Source organism: Ambystoma mexicanum, chromosome 2p (assembly GCF_040938575.1).
Source record: "Ambystoma mexicanum isolate Mex_15411 chromosome 2p, UKY_AmexF1_1, whole genome shotgun sequence".
NCBI lineage: Eukaryota > Metazoa > Chordata > Amphibia > Caudata > Ambystomatidae > Ambystoma > Ambystoma mexicanum.
In genome coordinates, this window is record NC_090923.1 from 104734121 (window position 1) to 104756966 (window position 22846).

Consider the following 22846-nt stretch of genomic DNA (forward strand, 5'->3'; position numbering starts at 1 on the left):
CAGGGGAAACACACTCGCCTTGGACGCAAGACGTAGTGGAGCAACACAGGTTCGATCGGCAGGTCCGTGCTTAGAAACCTCTGGGTATTAAGCGCATTATAAATAACCAATTATAATAATGTCGAGTTATTACACCCCGTTATTGCGAGGTACACTTGAGCACGTCTCAAGGCCATCATCACGCACCCCCAACATGATTTAACATAATATCGCCACCACACTAGTAATTGATCCACGTAGGTTCTGCTCATTAAGTGAGGCTTCAGAGCAATCATGGCTGAGGGCAATGTGGACGCCTTGGCATTTATCCTCAATGGCATATCTATAACTAACAGTCCTCCTTCCTATCCTTTCCTGAACTAACAGTCCTCCTTCCTATCCTTCCCTGAACTAACAGTCCTCCTTCCTATCCTTCCCTGAACTAACAGTCCTCCTTCCTATCCTTCCCTGAACTAACTGTCCTCTTTCCTTTCCTTTCCTGAACTAACAGTCCTCCTCCCTATCCTTCCCTGAACTAACAGTCCTCCTTCCTATCCTTCCCAAACAGTCCTCCTTCCTATCCTTCCCTAACAGTCCTCCTTCCTATCCTTCCCAAACAGTCCTCCTTCCTATCCTTCCCTAACAGTCCTCCTTCCTAACCTTCCCTGAACTCACAGTCCTCCTTCCTAGCCTTCCCTGAACTAACAGTCCTCCTTCCTGTCCTTCCCTAACAGTCCTCCTTCCTATCCTTCCCTAACAGTCCTCCTTCCTATCCTTCCCTGAACTAACAGTCCTCCTTCCTATCCTTCCCTGAAATAACAGTCCTCCTTCCTAACCTTCCCTGAACTAACAGTCCTCCTTCCTATCCTTCCCTGAACTAGCAGTCCTCCTTCCTATCCTTCCTGGAAAACATTTTGCAACTTCTTTTTCCAACTCCCACCTTTTCAATATTCGTACCATGTAAGGCGCTCCAACACGCTCTGGGTAGGGCCAGCGCTAAACAAAATATTCAAGTAAATAAACAATCATTAGCAAGGCCAATACACCTGGCTCCGCAAATATAGGAAATGCACCTTTCTTGTGCAGTGTGTGCTTTACTGAAAGGTCACACCCTCTACATTTGCAAAGCCGGGTCTATAGGCTTTGGCAATGCTTGTTCCCTATCCAGATCTCTGAGACTAGTTGTGCTTGTGCGCTATTTTAGGGCACTTGCCTTTAACGTAGGGGGGTGGAGCGACAGCGCAGTTTTCAGAGGAGTCCCGCAGCATCCTTTCCCCTGGTCCCTCAATGCCATGTTGGACTTTCACTCGGCCTGGACTTCAGGGATCGACATATCTAGGATCTGGGAGCCAAAGGTCCTGTTAGCTTAATACAGACTGCTACCCGACAATATGAGTGACATCAAGACCACATGTGGCAATAACATACGCATACATGTCACATTATACCCCTGTTGGGCCTTTGGAATTCCCGTAAAGGTGCAGCTTAATCACATTTCTAATTGTGGTTACTTCTAAACTCTGCGCAGTGATGCAATATGATTAATGGGCTACTTTGTGTCTTCATGGAATACACAGTTCCTCATAATCACCTGGTAATCATAGACCTAATACCGATCCGATGTTGATTCTTTCTCTCAGTTTCTACAGCGCATACTCTTCCCTTCGCTTTTTCATCACTGCCTTTCGAGTTCTCTGTGTCCATCTCTCTGTTGTCCCACACGATGGAGTAAAGTGCCATTGCTTAACTCTCAAGTGACGCCCGATTCTTTATACTGGGGAATGTCCTATACACCCGAGGCCCTCCTGCATATCAACCCTTTCTTGTGATCCTCGAGGGACTGGACAGCGATGCCTTAACGGCGGGACCTCCAGCATCAGCACCGGTACAGACTGGCAGCGGTCGCTAGGAATGCGCTCATAAGAGCCCATTGCCTGCTGCATGTGGGAAGACTACCTGAGTGGTGCCAGTCTACAGTCAAGTCACACTTGGCAAAATGCTGAGAATGAAACCAAACCCATTACAAAACCTGCCCCCGCCCCCGTAGGCGTGGTTTGCTATTTTCTTCCACGCGCGGCTGGAAAAAACGGCTGTTTGTAATGAATAATATATATATATATATATATATATACATTTTTTATTAAGTATTATACAGTTATAATAAATAACTTTTAATACATGCCATATCATCAAAGAAAAGATAAAACGAAGTCCCTCAGGAACAGGAATGAATAACATTGCACATAAGCTAGGTGTCGTAACCTTTGGCTCTCCAGATGTTTTGAACTTCACCTCCCATCAGCCCTACCACAGCCAATGCTCAGCTCGACCCAGCACAGCCAATGCTCAGCCCTGCCCAGCACAGCCAATGCTCATCCCGACCCAGCGCACTCAGTGATATTCACCTGCCATCAGCCCTGCCCAGCACAGCCAATGCTCAGCCCTGCCCAGCACAGCCAATGCTGAGGGTTCATATTCACCTGCCATCAGCCCTGCCGCGCGCAGCCAATGCTCAGCCCTGCCCAGCACAGCCAATGCTGAGGGTTCATATTCACCTGCCATCAGCCCTGCCGCGCGCAGCCAATGCTCAGCCCTGCCCAGCACAGCCAATGCTGAGGGTTCATATTCACCTGCCATCAGCCCTGCCCAGCGCAGCCAATGCTCAGCCCTGCCCAGCACAGCCAATGGTGAGGGTTCATATTCACCTGCCATCAGCCCTGCCGCGCGCAGCCAATGCTCAGCCCTGCCCAGCACAGCCAATGCTGAGGGTTCATATTCACCTGCCATCAGCCCTGCCCAGCGCAGCCAATGCTCAGCCCTGCCCAGCACAGCCAATGCTGAGGGTTCATATTCACCTGCCATCAGCCCTGCCGCGCGCAGCCAATGCTCAGCCCTGCCCAGCACAGCCAATGCTGAGGGTTCATATTCACCTGCCATCAGCCCTGCCGCGCGCAGCCAATGCTCAGCCCTGCCCAGCACATCCAATGCTGAGGGTTCATATTCACCTGCCATCAGCCCTGCCCAGCACAGCCAATGCTCAGCCCTGCCCAGCACAGCCAATGCTGAGCGTTCATATTCACCTGCCATCAGCCCTGCCCAGCACAGCCAATGCTCAGCCCTGCCCAGCACAGCCAATGCTGGGGGTTCATATTCACCTGCCATCAGCCCTGCCCAGCACAGCCAATGCTCAGCCCTTCCCAGCACAGCCAATGGTGGGGGTTCATATTCACCTGCCATCAGCACGACCCAGCACAGCCAATGGTGGGGGTTCATTTTCACCTGCCATCAGCCCTGCCCAGCGCAGCCAATGGTGGGGGTTCATATTCACCTGCCATCAGCCCTGCCCAGCGCAGCTAATCCTGAGGGTTCATATTCACCTGCCATCAGCCCTGCCCAGCGCAGCCAATGCTGAGGGTTCATATTCACCTGCCATCAGCCCAGCCCAGCGCAGCCAATCCTGAGGGTTCATATTCACCTGCCATCAGCCCTGCCCAGCGCAGCTAATCCTGAGGGTTCATATTCACCTGCCATCAGCCCTGCCCAGCGCAGCTAATCCTGAGGGTTCATATTCACCTGCCATCAGCCCTGCCCAGCGCAGCTAATCCTGAGGGTTCATATTCACCTGCCATCAGCCCTGCCCAGCACAGCCAATGCTCAGCCCTGCCCAGCGCAGCCAATTCAGAGGGTTCATATTCACCTGCTATCAGCTCTGCCCAGTGCAGCCAATGGTGGGGGTTCATATTCACCCGCCATCAGCACGACCCAGCACAGCCAATGGTGGGGGTTCATATTCACCTGCCATCAGACCTGCCCAGCATAGTCAATGGTGGGGGTTCATATTCACCTGCCATCAGCCCAGACCAGTGCAGCTAATCCTGAGGGTTCATATTCACCTGCCATCAGCCCTGCCCAGCGCAGCCAATGCTGAGGGTTCATATTCACCTGCCATCAGCCCTGCCCAACGCAGCCAATGGTGGGGGTTCATATTCACCTGCCATCAGCACGACCCAGCGCAGCCAATGGTGGGGGTTCATATTCCAAAATATATGAAGAGCTGCAGGTTGTGGATCCGTGCCATAAGCTTAGTGGAATTGTCCCCTTGGGCCAGTGTTTCTCAGACAACATCCCACTAAATACACTCGCAAAATGTCCTAAATTGTGAACCAGGGATCTCTCTTTGCATTATAATATTTGTGAAAGGCTTGAAGCCATGGCAGTCTAATTCGTCTTAAAATAGGTGATTTGAAAGAGTGCTTTAATGCGCTAGGCTTCTACCGTGTTCACCCTTATTAATCTATTCAATTTATTAAACTATCCATGGACTTGCCCCCACCTCACGTAGCTTCTGATCTCACTCCCTACTCTCTCCCTTGCTTGTTATGATCATCCTCGGTACACCTCCTTCGCACCACTCGAGCCCCTCTGTGCTCCCTCGCACATCTGCTCCCCTCTCTCGTCATCTCCCTTCTCTGGAATGCTCTTCCTCTCCCTCTCTGTGCTACTCCAACTCTCCCACTATTTAATTCCAAGCTCGAAGCCCTCCCCCTCCTCCCTTCTGAAGAACCTGTTTCCTAGCAATGTATGAATTTATTTATTTATTGTCTGCTTGTTAGGTGCTTATAGAGCATGTACATAATGTTTCAAAGTGCACCAATCTTCATTGCACCATCACCCTGCTTCCCAGGCAATCCTACAGCACTTTTCCGTCACCCTCCGCCCCCTTGTTAATTTAGCACGTCCTCCATTATCCCGTTCCTATGTTTTTCTCTCCTGTTCTCGTCCCTAGTTTATTTTTCCACCTTCCCCTGCAACATCTGGTCTTCAAGTCACATTCTCTCATCCGATTGTCAAGGATCCATGTCCTCTGCTCTGTTTTCAATGTTACATTTTATACGTGTTTTTGTGCCAAAATGCCTTGCTTTCCTGTGATTTCTATAAAAATATAAATAAAATAATCGGTATTTGTCTCTGTACTTCTTTCAGTCTGTGGCAAAGGACGGTCGGATATCGTCTTTCTAGTCCATGGAACCCAGGACAATTCCTATAATGAGAATGCCATGAAGTCCTTCCTCACCAATGTAGTGTCTGCGTTAGGGAGACTTGGGCCGGACGCTACCCAGGTATATGACCGTATGATTCCAAATGTGTTTCACTGTCCTTGCCTTTCAGTCTTCAAAACCTCTCCTCTGTCTCCATAAAACTACTCTGCTTGTATGAAATTTACTTTGCTCAAGCTACACTCCATTGTGGGCTGATGATACTAGCCAAGACATTTACTTGGATAAACCAGGTGGATGTGTATCACCACGGGGCATCAACGATATTCTGGTGGTCAGAAGTTATCACAGACCAGGGGCATCATCCTATCCATTCTCAAATCCTACCCACTACTCTGAATCCAAGTTTCCGTATGTTCTCAGTGTGATTGTCCATTTGTCTACATATCTCTCTCTGTGCTTCTATAATCTCTGTTCTTACAATACTACTCCCATAATTCTTTGTTCACTGATGTTTTGTGCAATATGAGGAGTGCAATATGAGGAGTGCATCTGCTTATCGGAAAATCTCCCAGTTTCACTGTTTACCGGTCTTCCTCTTGCCATGTCCCTCTGATGGCAACTGGTATCCTGTCCTTCATGGGCAGTTATCTCAATCTGTACCTGCCTTGGTCTCACACAGGTAGGCTTGGCCGTTTACAGTTTCCGAGCCCGCCCGTGGATCCTGCTGAACCGCTCCAGTGAAATAAGTACTGTTTTGCAGCAAATTCGGACCATCCCATTTCAAGAGCCCAGTGGAACCTCTATGGGTAAGACTATGGAAGGCTCATCTAAAGGACCTCATCTGTTTGTGGTATGATGTGTAAGGGGATGTATTTAGCTATGCCGCTCCCACATGCCTAGATTGTGTGCAATGGAATTTGCTTTCTCCCCTTCAGGTGTGGCTGTGGACTTTGCGAAGAATTTCATGTTTACTCCCAGCTACGGCAGGAGGGCAAATGTGCCCGGAATACTGGTGATCCTCGCCGATGGACCCTCCGGGGATGACGTCTTCGAACCAGCAAGATTGATAAAGGCAACTGGTAAATTGACTCTGCCTGCACAAGTCTTTGAACCGCATCTAGCATCTGTTATTGGACTGTACTAGCAAGGGGACTGGGTATAGGAACAGACATAAGTGGAACGTTACCACTCTTGCACAGTTGCACGCAGGCACACTTGCACAGTTGCACACTTACACACTTGCATACTCTCATGCATTCACAGAGGAACTCCAGTTTTGAATACCGACAGATTCTATACTTTGCTCAGAGCCTTGCTTTCATCAAACCCTGGCTGAACTCTCTTGTATATTTCTGTTGATTTCTTGCATATGGGCTCTGGCCTCTTCTCCTACTAGGATGCAATAGATCAAGGCAACTGCCTTCATGTGATTTTTGGTAAGAAGAGACATCCTGGCCGGTTTGGTAATAGGGACATTTGTCTACGTATTAGAGCCGCTGAAAGGCCAGCAGAGACACATGTCAAGTGATCTTTACTTGGGTTATGAGAGAAGGTGTATTTTAATGCTAAACTGTTAAGACTAGGGTGCTCGCCCTATTATGTCAAGTGGAGGAAGACTGAACTGTCTTGAAATCAGGAGAGACCGCCTCAGGCGCTCACTGTCCCTGACAGGCCATAGAGCAGCTGGCTTAGAGCCCCCTGAAATCCATCACAAATAACCTAAAAGGGAAAAGGATCTAGGCCTTGAACTTATGTCACAACTGCTTGATGATGTCAGATTTTCGAACTGTAAGTTTGATGATCTGAGACCAGCTGCAAAGGTTGCATTTCTAGTGCCGCGCCACACCTGGCATAAATGTGTAAATTGGATGACCTAGAACATGTTTCTCTCGGTGTCAGTACTGATGTCATCTCACGACCTGTATGATGCTCTAAATTGCATGACTCGTATGACAGCCCCAAAAACATATAGGGATTAATCCCAGGCAGATCAAGAATCATTCTACATTCAGGAGAGTGGCACACACCTTTCTCTTCTCCAGCATGTAGTGCTGTCCAGCTCAGTGTAAAGAACAGTGCCTCCAATCTGCTCACTCTGAAGTGTGCCCTTTATTCATATCCTCACTTACTCTCTGTCTGCCCTTGTGTAGTGCTTCGAGTTTAATAACTTACAAGTTGTTGCAAAGGTTGCCACTCAGGATGCCGTCACACACTTTGTATAGTGTACCAAATTAGATGCCTCGGGAGGATAGCTCAGTGGCAACGTACTCCCCTTGGAAGCAAGATGACACGGAGCAACACATGTTCGATCCGCGCTTAGAAACCTCTGGGTATTAAGCACGTTATAAAGAGCATATCATATCATGCCTAACATTTCTAGTAGCAGTCACCATTCCTGATGCCAACGCACACATTATATTGGATGGCCTCTGGAACAAGTTCCATAGGTCACTATTTCTTATTACTGGTGATATCCCCCACACGTTGTATAAGGCTTCATATTGAAGAGCCAAGGACCTGTTTTACTGGGGAACATTTATGAGGTCAAGCTGCCCCTTTTATAACACTTTATGTTGGATGACCTGAAACCTTTTGTCGTGGTTACCGTTTTTGAAGTTCGGACTTCCTATATGTCTTGCTTTCGTATTAGTAGCATAGAGCATTTTAAATAGGGCGCCATGTCTAAAGTCAACACACACACAGAAACATACGCAATGCACAATGATTCATTGGAAGACCTCTTGCATGAGTCACAACGCAAATAACAAGGGAGGTCCTGGGAAGTCCCGCTGCCAGACATTAGTCCTGGTTACGAGAGACTTACCCAGAGTCTTTAGCTCACTATCTTTCACAGAGGAGAAATATCCAAAACATATCAGTCTTTGTCCTGCCCTGGGGCAGTCCAGCACCAAAATGCTAGGCAATTCTCCTCTGAACAAGAGTACCAACAGAAACCCCAGACACGTGTTTCGGTCTGGTTGGACCTTATCAGTAGGGTGGAGCTGTGCCTCTATAAGAATAGTGTGCAAGGGGTCCACGTCTGGATCACCCTGGTAATTTACGGTGAGACCCAAAGTTAATGTATGCAAAACAAGGGAGGGTCTGGGAATCTCTCTACCAGCACGAACACAGCCCAATGACCTATTCTTCGGTGAATAACCCCTGGGAGAGACTCTACCAAGTCTTTAGCTCACTGTGCCTTTTACAGAGAAGAAAAGAAATGTCCCTGCATATCAGTCATTGTACCTAGGGGCAGTCCTGCACCGAAATGCTAGGCAATTCTCCTCTGAACAAGAGTACCAACAGCAACCCCAGACATGTGTTTCGGTCGGGTTGGACCTCATCAGTAGGGTCTAGCTGTGCCTCTATAAGAATAGTGTGCAAGGGGTCCACGTCTGGATACCCCTAGTTACTTAGGGTGGGCCTCCTCATGAGTTGGGCTGAAGCCCTTAAATGCAGCGATAATGGTATTACCACTGCATTTGAGGGCTGGCCCGATCACAAGTTGGGTGCTAAATGGGCTGTTTTACCTCCAGCTTTTTTCTGGAAGTGAAAATCACATTTAGCGCCCTGCTTTCGGTGCTATTAGCGCCGAAAATGCCCCATTGGATCCAATGGACCCAATGGGGAATGTAGATTTACCGTTCGTGCCCAACCCGTGATCTGGAAGTAATACCGCCGGACTGGTGGGCGCTAACCCAATTACAGTTGGGTGGTATTACAGCCCGGATACCGCCCAACCCGTGACGAGGCCCATAATGTCTAATATCGCTCAATTTGTACAATACTTTACATTGAAAGACCGAGAATTTGTTGCAAGCCACCATTTTTGATGGCACCACATATTGTGAGCACATTTGAGGGCATATAACCCGCTATATTGTTCACCAATCCCGATGCCACCCCCCAATTATATTTTTTCTTTCAGCTGAAAGACCTGCAACATGTTTCACAGGTCACCATTTTTGATTTCTGATTCCAATTGACACCTTGTATATTTCAAGCACCTAGAACATATGCCATGATGTATCCTCATTTCTGTTGCCATTACACACTTAGTTCTCAGGACTGGAAAATAAGATATGAGTGTTATTCTGAATACACCTATGAACTTTTTATTTTGTTTTTCGGTGGTCAGGAATCCAGGTCATGGCAGTGGGAATGGATGGCGCAGACCGGGAACAACTTCGCCGGATTGTCACCAACCAAAATCAGCGATATGTCTTTTTCACCCAGAATGAGGACCTGTCGGAGCTGGAGGACGGCCTCCTAGATGCTCTATGTAGTGCCATGACGTCACAGGTAAAGACAAGGCTCACCGTTCGGAGGTGCCGGCATGATGCCAAATACCAACCAATAACACCGACACACGAACACTCCCTCTCAGCATTTCTCTTGCCTGCTTGTACATCCCAACATGCCTTCGATCTTCCACTGCCCTCAACTGTCTATTCGCACCTCTCCATTTATCTCCCTCTCGTTCACTCTCCCCCGGCACTTCACTGTCTCCTTTATCCTCCCAATCCAGTACTATCTCAGTTCATAGACCTGTGCTTAGTTGGGGTGGCACAACGTCCGCCCCTCGAGAGCCCCAACCCCACCAGTATTTCATAATAACCACTGACCAAATAACTCCCATTTGCATCTTGCAAACATGGAGTGGATTTGACTGGACTTGGAGACTCCTAATGGACAGGAGAACGTGTCTGAAAAGCTTCTTCATGGTCAGGCTACCCCTGAAGCATGACGCAAAAATGCACATCTAGTTATTTACATCCACATTAATGTGAGGCCTGCAGGCATGTGTTTCTTACTACTGCACCATTCCCCCTATAATATGAGCGTCAAATCCAGGCCTCGTGGCTGGATCCATACCATGTTTTCAGGCTGGCCCTCATTAATATTCATTAGATACATTTCCATACAGTGGGCCTCATTATGACTCTGGCGGTAGACGTGCGGCTGCTGCCGGAGTCGTTTTTCTTACGGCGTCCGGGAATGGGCAATTACCGGGGCATTACAACCCCGGCGGACCCGGTAATTGCCCATTCCCGGGCGCTGGAAAATATTAGTCCCCATTCCCATTTGAGTCCCACTGTATGGAAATGTATATCCACTGGACTCAATGGGAATGGGGAGGTCGGATGCACCGGCACCATTTCTGAATGGTGCCGGTGCATCCGACATGGTCTGCGAGCGGGTGCCGTTCCGCCCTTCTGGTCTGACCTGGCGGGCGGAAAGGCATCTGCTCGCAGAACTCATAGTTTGCTGGTCCGGAAACAACAGTACCAGCAAGCTTACCGGTACCGTTGTTTCCGGACCGGCAACCTTGTAATGAGGCCCAGTGATTGTAAATGCATGCCCATTTTTCCTCATGAATATTAATGAGGGATATCCTGAAAACCCATTAGGATTCCGGCCCTCGAGGCCCAGAGTTGGACAACCATAAACGAAAATGGATGCTCCTGAGTGGATCACCAGAACCACCTCAACTGCATGGTTTGAGGTTAAGGAAAGCTGCTGCTCTCTTCCCTGCATCCCCAAGCTCATCCAAGAGCACCCCAACAGGTTTTCACATATAATGGCCTGAGGACACAGTATGATCCCCTTTCTTGTGCCACTTAGAACTAACATGTTTTGTCTTCTCTCTTTCTTTTAAAGACTGACCAGCAGGGCTGCACTGTCCAGTGTCCAAAGGTAAGTCTAACTCTTCCTACTAAATTATTGTGCCTGTCCCTCCCATTGTGAGTGTAATTCTTGCAGCGTGCAATTATATACTTTATTTCCATTATCACTGCACTTTGTTGAGGGTCTGGGATTTTGGAAAGGCGAGGGACGGATAATCCAGAGCTCAGAGAATCCTAGCGACCAAGTCCTCATCTCCCGTCTCCAGCCATAATCTAGACATGCACATGGCCCCCCATACCAGGCTTGACCATGTATTATCTCAGCTTTGTGAGGGTGCGTCTTCAGATCTTGGACCTATTGGATGTTTGCCTCTAAGCATCACATGTTGCCTGTAAACAGTACATACCTAATGACCTGCATGCATGTTGGGTGGTCACCCATGAGGGAAAGGGAAGAGGTCCTCTCTAGGGCACTCATGGCATAGCCAAGAGACTACTAACTCAAGCAACGTTTTACACATCATTGATGGTACAAACATGAGAAATCCTATTAATTGGTTCTTGTATTTCTGCATTTCAGGGAGACAAGGGCGCCTCGGGTGAACCTGTGAGTATTTTCTTGCCTCGCTTGCTGCCTTGATGCAGTCTGTTTTCAGTTTCCATTTACAGTCATGTTATGGGAAGGAGTGTGTGTAATCTTGCATACCCGAGTGTGAAGCTTTCTCTATGTGCATGGGGCTTAATATGCAGGTTTTGAGGGATACACCTGTGGTTACCATAGTGATGACCTTTAAAAGATAGGGTGTTGAGGTAGACGTCAGACGAGGAAAACCGAGGTAAGTGCAACTATCAGTGTCAGAGTGAGTGAGCGAGTGAAGAAGTAACGATTGGACGAGTGACAAAGAGTGTCAGTAACATAAGAAGTGAGTGAGTGAGTGAGTGAGTGAGTGAGTGAGTGAGTGAATAACAGTGTAGAAGTGTCGCTTGGTCCAAGTGTTTTTATTGATCTGCCTTTTTTTGGTTTGATAATGCGCCACAAGCCACACACTTCGCTTCAGAGCGCCAAGAAAAACCAGGGGGTGGACCAGGGTCGGTGCTAGAAAGGGGTGTTTGGAAGGGAGAAGGAGGACGGATCATACTCACACAAACAAAAACTATTGTGTGAGACAAGCACTCACAACCGCGTACAAATTGCATTCCCGCCTTTAGCAAACGAATTGTTAAAGTCTGTATTAATCACAGCCATGGAAGTCATTTGGTGGAGAAGGATTGGTGGAAGGTTGATGCTGCACATCCTGCCCATTCAGTGATCGAAGTGAGTGGGAACGGTCGGGAGCGGCGTTCCACTATTTTTATTTTTTTCTGTTTACCATTCCTCTACTTTTTACGACCATATTCACCATTCTATATAGAGGATGTCTCCATTCATGTCCATTTGCAAGTGTAAAGCTGTAATAGGAGCCTGTTACTAGTCACTTAGACTATTGCAATGCCCCGGCCGCAACACCTTGTCACATTGTGCACTATGCTGCTGACTACCCTCGCCCCTGCTGAGACCACAGTTCCACTACTTTTTTCAGTATACTTCTACCACTATTTCCATTGAACCAACACAATTAGCATTTCCCTTTCAATAACAGCTATTTGGGTCCAGCCTGCCAATACCCTTGATATAATATGATATTTTATTTATATCGCCCCTATACACAAGTGTGTCAAGGCGCAACGAGGCAAGGGAGGGCTACAGGGGGGGACAAAACAACAATCTTACTAGTCCAAGTGACATTGCAAGTGCAGGGGAGGGGGCCGTGGAGGAGTGGAGAGTGCTGAACACGTGATTGAAAATAAAACAACAGGTGGTGCAGCCAGCAAGTGGTAAGAATCAGAATTAAGCGCAAACATCGGGTGACCATAAGTGCAGGTAAGGGGACTGTAGGGTTGCAGATACAGACCCAAGTACAGCGGTTGCCAGGAGGTAGTGCAGGTATGCGGCTGGGTGGGCAGGGGTCTGTGCCCGAAATCAGAGGGTAGCCAGATGCCCAGTGCAGAAAACAGAGATCAGCAGGGGAGAGGAAGAGAGAAGGCAGAAGCAAAGAGGAAGGTCTTGAGGTGCTTCCAGAACCGAAGATGGTTCTCCTCACATTTCAGAGAGGCAGGGAGGCTGTTCCAGAGGGAGGCCCCAGCCGAAGAAAGAGATCTACTGCCAACTTGTTGCTTGGAGAAGCGACTGACCCTGAGGGAGTTGGAGGTGGACGAGTGAAGGGCTCGAGTAGGAAGGTATTTCCTAAGGGAGTGTTAAAGATATTGTGGACCCAGGCCCAAGAAGGCCTTGTGGACAATACAGAGGGTTGTTGTGGAACTCTGTGTTTCCTTACTTCCTTTGGCTATCTCGAGGAACCTGGTCAGTGGCCCAGAAATGTCGGGGTGCTTGTCCTTTCAGGTCCTCCAGGACCTGTCAATGGTTCTCTTGAGATGCCTGTCATACTTGCTCATGAAGGTCAACATTCTCCAGTCCACTAATAGGGTGTCTGCTATTTTATTATCAGTCATGGGGCTGAGGCATTGGGCTGGCCACTTACTCATCACCTCTTTCTTTAAGGGCAACCTCAACTGGCTGCAGAAATAGTCTGCTACTCTCTGCAATGTAACCCATTTCAGAGACCAGTATGAACACGGGCATCTGGGTTGAACTCATCTCCTAGAGGATACCCCTCTACCGGGTCGTTCATGGGTGCTGAATCAGTCTTGGCAACTTCTTTTACCCACCCTTCTCAGTTTGTCATCATTCCAAGCATCTTTGTTGCCATTCAATTGAATCATTGATACCCATTTTATCTTGCACCAGACAGATGGTCAATGGCTGGATTCTTGGTCACAGGCCAGGAACGCTGCTGTCGTCTTACTCAAGGGATCCACAGCCTTTGGAGGGGTTTGCCTCCTGTTGTCATTAGTACCTAAAAGGGTTGAAGAGAATTTGTTCTTTTGAGCTAGTTTCCTGCCCACTAGATATACCCCATTTTCCAGGTTTCCAGGCTTTCCCCTCAGTGCAGTGCTCTGTGCTACTGACCTGATCTGAGGATATGATCCAGGCGCCAATAAAAGCAAGCTCAACTCTCATGTACTCCAGACCTACCAAAAGGCGTCTGTGCACTTTTTCATCCACTGATGGGCCAAGAACTCTCTTAAAGCTTAGCACAGGTCAATCTCCGATTCCGTCCCCTGGTCATACAAGCCCTGACGGCATATAGCGCGTGATGGGTAGATCCCACCGCACACATGCCCCAACTGTCCAAAAATACTGCATATGATATGATAGGTTATTTATAACGTGCTTAATACTCAGAGGTTTCTAAGCGCGGACCCGGGGATCGAACCTGTGTTGTTCCGTTTCGTCTTGTTTCCAAGGCGAGCATGTTGCCCCTGAGCAATCCTCCTGAGACAAAACACAGTTACGCATGCTCAGCTCTGCATTGCTTTCACTGTGCATTTGTTTCAATAGTAGTGGAGTAGCCTGTCGCATGCTCCTCATCTCTGGCAGGTTTATCATGCAGCATCTCTCTCTACACCCAAGTAGCTGGTGCCCTCAGAGTCAGCTTCCTGGCCAGTAGAGTCTCTGCCATAAGCTTTCGATGACTTTAGTTTAGCCTGTGTGCCACCTCCTGCTGCTCTCCACTCTGTCACCACATAATAGCAGAACCGGGATTGCGCATGCTTGGCTCCACTCCGCGCACCGGGCCCGGTTCTCTGGGTCCTTCCACCGGAGCCGCAGTCGGTTCCTGGAGCTGGCACTGCAGAAACAATCAGGGGAACCCCACACTCACAGGGCCAGTGGAGCAGTGGAAGATGAATCCACTTTTGCTGTATTCACATGCAAGGGCAAGCTCGGGTGCAGTTTGTCCCATCCACCAGACCAATCTGTGGCACCATGGTGTGCTCAGCTTGTAGTTCTCATCTACCTATATTGCTGGTGAGATAGCTTAGTCGGTTGAGCTTTTGTTTCTGAGATCTGTGTGTGATCTGTAGGTCACAGATTTGAATCCCGGCAAGGCCAGCTCAGCATTTCATCCTTTCGAGGTCGATAAATGAGTACAAACTTCGGTGGGGTGGTAATTGCATGTACACAGGTTCTATGTGCAGTACTTTGGCAAATACATCAATATCATCTGTAGCACCTTCCATACCCGGGCGTCAATCCGTTAACGGTGTGGCGTGTGTGCTAACTGTGGAACTATACTATGTATAAGCGCTTTGGCTTAAAGAAGTGCTTTGGCTTAAAGCGCTCTATAAATGTAATAAATAAATAAATAAATAAAATGTATAATGTGTGCTCCAATTTGTATCCAAAACTAGTTAAATGGAGACTGGCGACACTGGCAATTCGTCTTTTTACGGCAGCTTGAGGCTGGAGGTACTATCCACTGGGGAAAATATTGGCGCAGGGAACCCCCGACAGTGGTGACGGGCACACTAGACATGTCTATTACTTTAATGTGTTCATTTTGCACCATATCTTACTTTAATCCACATTGTGTACTAAAATCAGAGTCAAAGAGTGCATGACGTCACTTCGGGGGTTAAGACAAGATTTAAAGGTTTTTTTGTTGTAACTTCCTGTGATGTCATCTGGGTCCTGTGATGTCATTGCCGATGCTTTCACTCGTGCTGATGTCATCACAGGGCCAAAGGTCTTGTGATGTCACTTCCACTAACCCCAGGATTTAGGTTAAACAACAGCACTGGTTGTACCCGTCTGGCGAGTATCTGCTCAGGCTCCTGGGCTCACTATCCAACTCACCGGGAAACTGTCTTTTTTCTGGGCATGTTTTAGCTCTTTTTTGTAGACTATTTTAAGGAGTGGTTCAGAAACATCTCAGAAATGCACTTTTGTCACACAGTATGATTTTCGGGGGACACTGGTCTAGGTTGCACCTTTGCGAATGATGTCTTCTGCTTTGTGGCCGGATTGAGAACTTCATGAAAATAAACTATAGAGTGACGCTAAAGAGGTCAAGCAACCGCGACCCTCCTTTCTCTTTTGAAGTGACACTGAAAACAGGTGTTGCGAGAGGGTAGACAATCACATTGAAGCAAAAAAAAAACATGTCAGTTATTGGCCAGGATACCTACTTCATGCGCCTTGATCCCAATGCAGAATTAAAAATAAAGAGAAATCTAAACAACTAGCTAGTATCTGGAATTAAAAAACAGACTTGCGGTGTTCTTACATCCCATGATTCTTAACGTCCACACAGCACTCAGTGATACTCTGCACATAACTTAGTTGTGGTGTGTTGTCCTGCCTGGATGCCTGAGTGAGTGATGTCACTGGAGGGATGTTGAGTGAGTGCTGACCATGTTTGTATGTGAAAGGGGTTCCGCACCCAGGCAGATGGAGAGGTGAGCCTGGGTGGAGGGAGCCAGTGGGCTCCTGTCCCGTACCCTCTTACCCTGATATCTACCTGGCACGTTCCTAACCTCATGTGGCCTGAACCTGAATTAAGGAACCTCTGATGCATTTACCTGCTGCCTCCAGGACTCTCACTTCATTACAATAGTCCACTCAGCATAACCATATGCCCACAGCACATTGCTGCACCGCCATTTTAGAGAAATGCACAAACATGGCTGGCAGGGGAAGTCAGCCCTGTGTATACATTTCATTGTGATTTGTAAATGCTAGTTGACCCTCACAAAGATGGGACCTAAGGTCAGGCATAACTGAGCAGACATGCGCCATAACCTTTATCAAGGTGTCATCACTCGTGCCAAGCGAACGTAAAGGAAAGAGAAGGACTTCTGGTTCGAGTTTAATAAAGGGAAATAAGCGGACGGGTGATTTAAATTACTCTTAACTAACTATGCGTTACTTTTATGGTCAAGCTTCCTACTCGCCTTACTTAGCCATATTTTGTAAAGGTTTTGGTGGGACTGGAAACGATTAACACTTATAGTTGGACAAATGTTAAGCATTTATTAAATATTTATTAAAATAGATCAATAAGTGGGTCTCAATTCATACAATGGAAGATGGATACAGTAGTTTACTTCTGTGATTAGCAGATGGCACTAGCCTGAGCAATGGTTATAGCTGATAATGAATCAAGTCCAACATAGTGATGCTATTCACAGAGTAATGTAGGGATCCTGACCTTAGTCTATGGAAACATGATAATTGAGATTATTCATTTAAAGAGAAGGCTGGGGTGGTTGGTAGAAACGGGCTTTTATCAGAAGAAATAGCAGGTTAGATATAACCCAGGATTGCTAATGACGAATATCATTTCTCTTTGTCCCTTGTCTGGCGGTAATTCCATTTTCCTGCACCACCAAATTATATACTTTGGGGAAATTACCACCATTGGAATTGACAAGTAGTAATTCCACTGATTTTTGGAGGAAACATAGAGGATTTACTTCCATTGAGAATCAGTGGAATTTCCACTTCATAATTCCACTGGTGGTAATTCCACCAAAAATCCTGATTGGAGTCCTGGGGACTAACACCACCCTACCACCACTTGCAATCCTGTGTTAAACCCAAGGGACCAAGTGCCAGTAATGGTAAACAATTTTGGTGGTATTTCGTCCGGTTTTACTGCAGAAATTCCACCGAAGAATGTGGCCTGTCTTAATCATCATGCGCCATAAGTTCTGAAAGGGTACGGTAGCGTACGAGGATGGCTTGCTCTTGGTCTGAAAAATAGCTCACACATTGACGTAACTCTGTTTTTCTCTTTCCAGGGACCACCTGGACGAACAGGGTTGGCTGGCACCAAAGGAGAGCCTGTACGTTTTTTCTTTACACAATACCCGTTTTTTGTGTATTTGCGTTGTAAACAATATTAGTTTGGTCTGAAGGTGCCTTGAAAGTGAAATGAGAGCCCTGTCTGCATGGTCCATAAGGGAATGCCACTTTTATTTGTTTTTTTCAAAGGGAAATAAAACAAGGTGTTTGTGGTGGTGAGAGTGGGGTGGGGAGTAGAGGTTCCCCCACTCCGACCCTACTCTGAAGATGATAGTAAAGTAGTAGGCATTCACAATATTTACAATATTACATTCCACTCATCTTGTATGTTTCAATTCTACACTTAAAGAGTTTCATTATCTATTTGCCATATTTGAAGCAAGTGTGTGATCATTTATTATTTCAGGGGCGGAATGGCTTACCCGGACCTGTGGGTCCAGCCGGGCCACGCGGTAGCCCAGGAGAAAGCACTGTGATTCCGGGGCAGAAGGGCGAACGGGTAAGTACCCCCTGATGCACAAGTCCTCTTTATTATCCCTGTTACTGCCAATCTGTGGAGGATGCCAGACTTATGGGGGAGTTGGGATCTTCCCAGATAGGCACATTCCTGTGAAAAGATGGAGGGACTGGAATAGTGTCAGTCGTATATCGGGAAAGTCAGTAAAAGCGATCAAGAAAAACAACCTATGCAATCTGCGTGTCTGGCGAGGATCTAAGGCTCCAGCTGGTTCAAACTTTTTCAAAATAAAGAATGCTAGAGGTGCTTATATTGCTAACAATAATAATTAGTCACATTGCCAATGATCTAACCCTTCATGTATATCATCTACTCTGCCTCGTCCCCTAAATTGGCCAATGAGTTCAATTCGTTTTTCCTGAATAAAGTCAACATGCTTCGAGTAAACATTGATGTGCGTATCTATATCTCCCAAACCTCTATACCTGAGATGACTCCCACAACATCCTCAAATGCTCATACTTTGAATTGCACTCCATTTACCACCGAGGAAATATTTACTTTAATCATGACACTGAAACCCACAAATCATAATTACAACTAATATACCTGAATGCCTGGTCAAACACCATGCATCCGAGTTCAGCGAATTTATGACCTGCTTTGTTAATCTTTCCTTTTCCCAGGGGACCATCCCCAAAGGAATTAAAGGATCAATCTTAACCACTTTGCTAAAGAAACCCTCACTGGACCATAATGTACTTCAGAATTATCTCCCCATTGCCGGCCTGGCATGGCCTGCGAAGATTCTTGAAAAAAAGTAGCTACTGCTCCATAACAAAAGTTTCCGGAAGAACACTGTCTCCTCGATTCGTTTCAATCGGGTTTCAGGACTCGTCATGGAACAGATCCAGTACCTCGCACTGTCTAGGGTGACATATTGAGATCAGCCGCCGAGGACGACCTCAGACTGTTGGTCCTGCTCCACCGCTCTTCGGCATTCGACACAGTTGATGCTTAAATCCAGATTGTGCAAGTGTCATAAGATTCTTTAAAATTGTTCACTTCTTTTCTATCTGAGCGAAACCAACAGTTAAAGATACAAACCTATTATTCCAGCTCACTGCCGGCCCTTGTGGCGTTCCACAGGGCTCTCCCTTAACGCCTCTGCTATTTAAAATCTAGATTCGCCCACTTCTGTGCATCAAATTTGATTTAGATTATCACTCTTACGCCGATGACACACAGATCTATGTACGTGTAAACAATTGTTCAGATACTTTCAAACTGATATCTGACTGTTCACTGGAAATAAAAGGCTAGATGTCGTCCACACTCCTCCAATTGAACCCTTCTAAAACAGAGGTTATTCTCCCCAAACATCTCTTGGCTCATTCACCTCAATTACCTCCATGCCCTGCTTTATTTGATCTCCCTATGTCTTACGCACATGAAATCAAAAATCTTGGCTGTATCTGGCAGTCCAATTTGGACTGCGATCAGCAAGTCAGTGAAACAGGGAAGTCCATTTACTACCGGCTTAAACTCCTGCAACCAATTCTTCCTCATATCTCAGAGAATGACTGACCGGTAGACTTTGGTTTATTGGTGAATTCCAAACTGAACTATTGTAATTATATCCTTTCATGGATTCCAGCAAAACAAATTCACTGCTTACAAAAAGCCCAAAATGCAGCTATTAGACTTCTTTTTCATGTGCCAAAATCTGTATCTATTGCTAATCGCGAATACTCCATTGGTTGCCAGTGCAGTAGAGTATCCTCTTCAAGATCCCATGCCTTGTTTTTAAGTGTCTGCATGGCCTAGCCTCTACCTACCTCAAAACGATGCTCACACTCTAGCCTCCGGTACGATCTTTACGATCTTCCAATCAACATCTTTTCTCATTGCATCTCATTTCATGCACAGAGTTGACAGGTGCTTCTCCGTGACGGGTCCCCCGAACTTGCTTCCCTCTGATCGTCGTAAAACTGATTCCTATTTTTCATTTCGAAAGAAGCTCAAAACACATCTTTTTCAATGACCTTCAGAACGCTATTGCTCATTGTTAAAAAATCACTTGCGCCCAGATACAGTTTCTGTTCGGCTTTCCTCATAAATGAGGAAATATACTCATTATAAATCAACAACTCAGATCAAATGTGACACTGGACATGTGTTTAGAATGCAATCGTGTAATAGCCAAGATGCGCAAATCACTTAGAAAAATCATTCAGTACCCCTCAAAAAGTGTTGTTAGGAAGGTATGTATTTTTATGTGTCCATCACAAGAAAGAAACACATTAATGAACTCAGTGCTCATACAATCAGTCAGACAGCTAATACGTATTCCACGCTCCTTGGCACAATTTCATGGCAATATATATAAACAAGAAAAAGCAAATAGCGATACGATGCGTACCACGTAAATAACTCTCTAGGAATAACAATCGAAGAATAATATGCAACTGTCAAATGGCTAAACGATGCATACCACGTAAATAACTCTCCAGGAATAGCAAGCGAAGAATAATATGCAAGTGTCAAATGGCTAAACGATGCATACCACGTAAATAACTCTCCAGGAATAGCAAGCGAAGAATAATATGCAACTGTCAAATGGCTAAACGATGCGTACCACGTAAATAACTCTCCAGGAATAGCAAGCGAAGAATAATATGCAAGTGTCAAATGGCTAAACGATGCGTACCACATACATTACTCTCCAGGAATAGCAAGTGAAGAATAATATGCAACTGTCAAATGGCTAAACGATGCGTACCACATAAATAACTCTGCAAGAATAGCAAGCGAACAATAATATGCAACTGTCAAATGGCTAAACGATGCGTACCACGTAAATAACTCTGCAGGAATATCAAGCGTAAATGATGCGTACCACGTAAATAGCTCTCCAGGAATAGCAAGTGAAGAAAAATATGCAACTTAATTAATTAATTAAGATTTAAAAACCTGTGTATTCTTAGAAACCATTTCTCTTTTCAGCTTCCAGATACCTGGGGGCCTTCAAACAGTCAACAACAACTTATTCAGCTGATTCCCCTCATTAAAGAATTGAACATCTAGATCTCCAATAGGGAGTTAGCGAGTAACACATGCCTTACAAATAAAATTCCATTGTGTGAATTAACTAATACATTACATAAACCTAATACATTACATAAACATGTGTGCATTGTATTCAAAAGTGATCACCAAACCTTTTTCTTATGCAACAACAGATTTCCATCAGAATGTATTCATCGTTATCTGCAAGAATTAAATAGCCTTTACATTCATTGCTGTGCTTCTAAGTAGTAATTGTCACTGATTCTTTTTAATGATAAAGATTCTGCTTTCGAAAAATGTGGATGATAGATTTGTCTCGTATCAGGTCTACGGTAACTGCTTCAAAGACTGTGTCAAAGTGGCTACCATGGACTAGGTTTGGTGTCAATGTACTTTTTCTATTAAGATCGTTCTCTCTGCCAGTCTAGTAGCCTGTATTTAAGCCTGTCCCGATGTCCTCTGCCTTCCGCACTTAGCGATTAAGGTCTGTATGTGTCCCATGTTTGTTAAGCTGATGGGGTATCCTTACTCTCAACGTGTGCTTCTCTCTAGATTACTTGGTAGGTCTTTAACACATTTTTTTTTTCAAATTTTCTATAATATTTTGCTGCTATCTGCAAGAGTGAAATAATCTTCACACATGTTTTACTCTGATTCTAGATTGTAAAGAGATGCATTATCTCCTGGTATTACAAAGAGGGGACATGTTCCAATAATCCTGATGTAATTAACAAGCTGACTACTGAATCTAAAATCAATCATTACAAAATCTGTTCTTCCTCTTACTGTATTGGACTGTAAATACACAATTGTGCATGTCGAAGTCTTAGACTGGACAGGACTAAAGTGCTAGTGATTTGGATTTAATATTGAACAGAAAATATGCGGCACTTGAACTGGCCCTCACAATTGGCAACTCATACCTTGAAAGATACTTAGAGGCTTGTGTTCAGTATCCAAGGAAATCCCCAATTGGAAAACTGCCTGAAATCTAATCGCTACTTGTGTGCCAGAGAATGATCGAGGAAACACACCAAGAGAAACAATCAGCCTTGCTGTACTATTGTATGTATTAGGAAGAAGCATACTCCTAAAAATGTTTTATCATAGCCGGCAAAACATGTCAGAAACTATAGTTAAGGAGGCCTGTCAGCTCTGTCTGCCTGGCACATCATGAATGGCAGCTAATGGAAATTCCTGCACTAGCTTGTACACCATTTGAAGGTGACTATAGGTCAGTGCCATGGAAAGAGAAAAAAGATACATTTCTATCTAAGGGCAGCCATCTTAGGGTTGAGTGCCTGCTGTTTAATAATTTGGTTTTATTTGCTAGTGATTATGGTGATTGTTGTGCTTGGACAGCAGTCCACATTTGGTCCAAGAATAGATATTGAAGTGCTTAAGTAAAGGACTACAAAAAGATATTTAAGAGCTTAACTCTCTGAAATGTCAATTGATAAAGATTCCCAAGTTGATTGGTCCCCTTATTACTTAACAGTTATCGTCATTACTCCTAGCCCCACTCTTCCTCATCACAGTACTGGCATCAAAAGTAAGTATTGGGACGAGCAAGAGGGACGTGTGGGTAATTACCCAATGTCCCCCCTCAGAGACAAACTCTTGCCAGACTGCCAATTGTGTATGCGTGTTTATGTGTGTGTGTTTATACAATCAGCAATACTGGCGAAGATCCTGCGCTGCATTAATTGGGCGCTAAATAGGTGTTACAAGATAACAACATTAAACTCAGGTTATATTGTATTGGGCCAAGAATACAGCGCAGGCCAGACGGGCCTGTATGGCAATATGGATGTCTAATAACAGGCCAGTACTTCTGCCTGGTAGGTCTGGGACAGAGTCATTCACATGTCAGAGGCATTGGGATGTCAGGCACTGTCCCAATTTCCTGATAGGTCACTGCACTTTGTTGACCACGAAACATAGGTTTGCATATTTGACAGTTCACCTA

The 22846-nt window shown here is 45.9% G+C and overlaps 1 protein-coding gene across 1 annotated transcript in view; it reads left to right on the forward strand.

Annotated features, from left to right (window-relative positions):
• COL7A1 (collagen type VII alpha 1 chain) overlaps positions 1-22846 on the forward strand; it is a 782081-nt gene that overhangs the window by 331565 nt on the left and 427670 nt on the right. Inside the window, exons 29-36 of the mRNA XM_069646196.1 lie at positions 4963-5099; positions 5659-5785; positions 5915-6058; positions 9118-9281; positions 10641-10676; positions 11187-11213; positions 17348-17392; positions 17758-17850. Coding sequence (XP_069502297.1) covers positions 4963-5099; positions 5659-5785; positions 5915-6058; positions 9118-9281; positions 10641-10676; positions 11187-11213; positions 17348-17392; positions 17758-17850 — 773 coding nt within the window. The remainder of the gene's footprint in view (positions 1-4962; positions 5100-5658; positions 5786-5914; positions 6059-9117; positions 9282-10640; positions 10677-11186; positions 11214-17347; positions 17393-17757; positions 17851-22846) is intronic.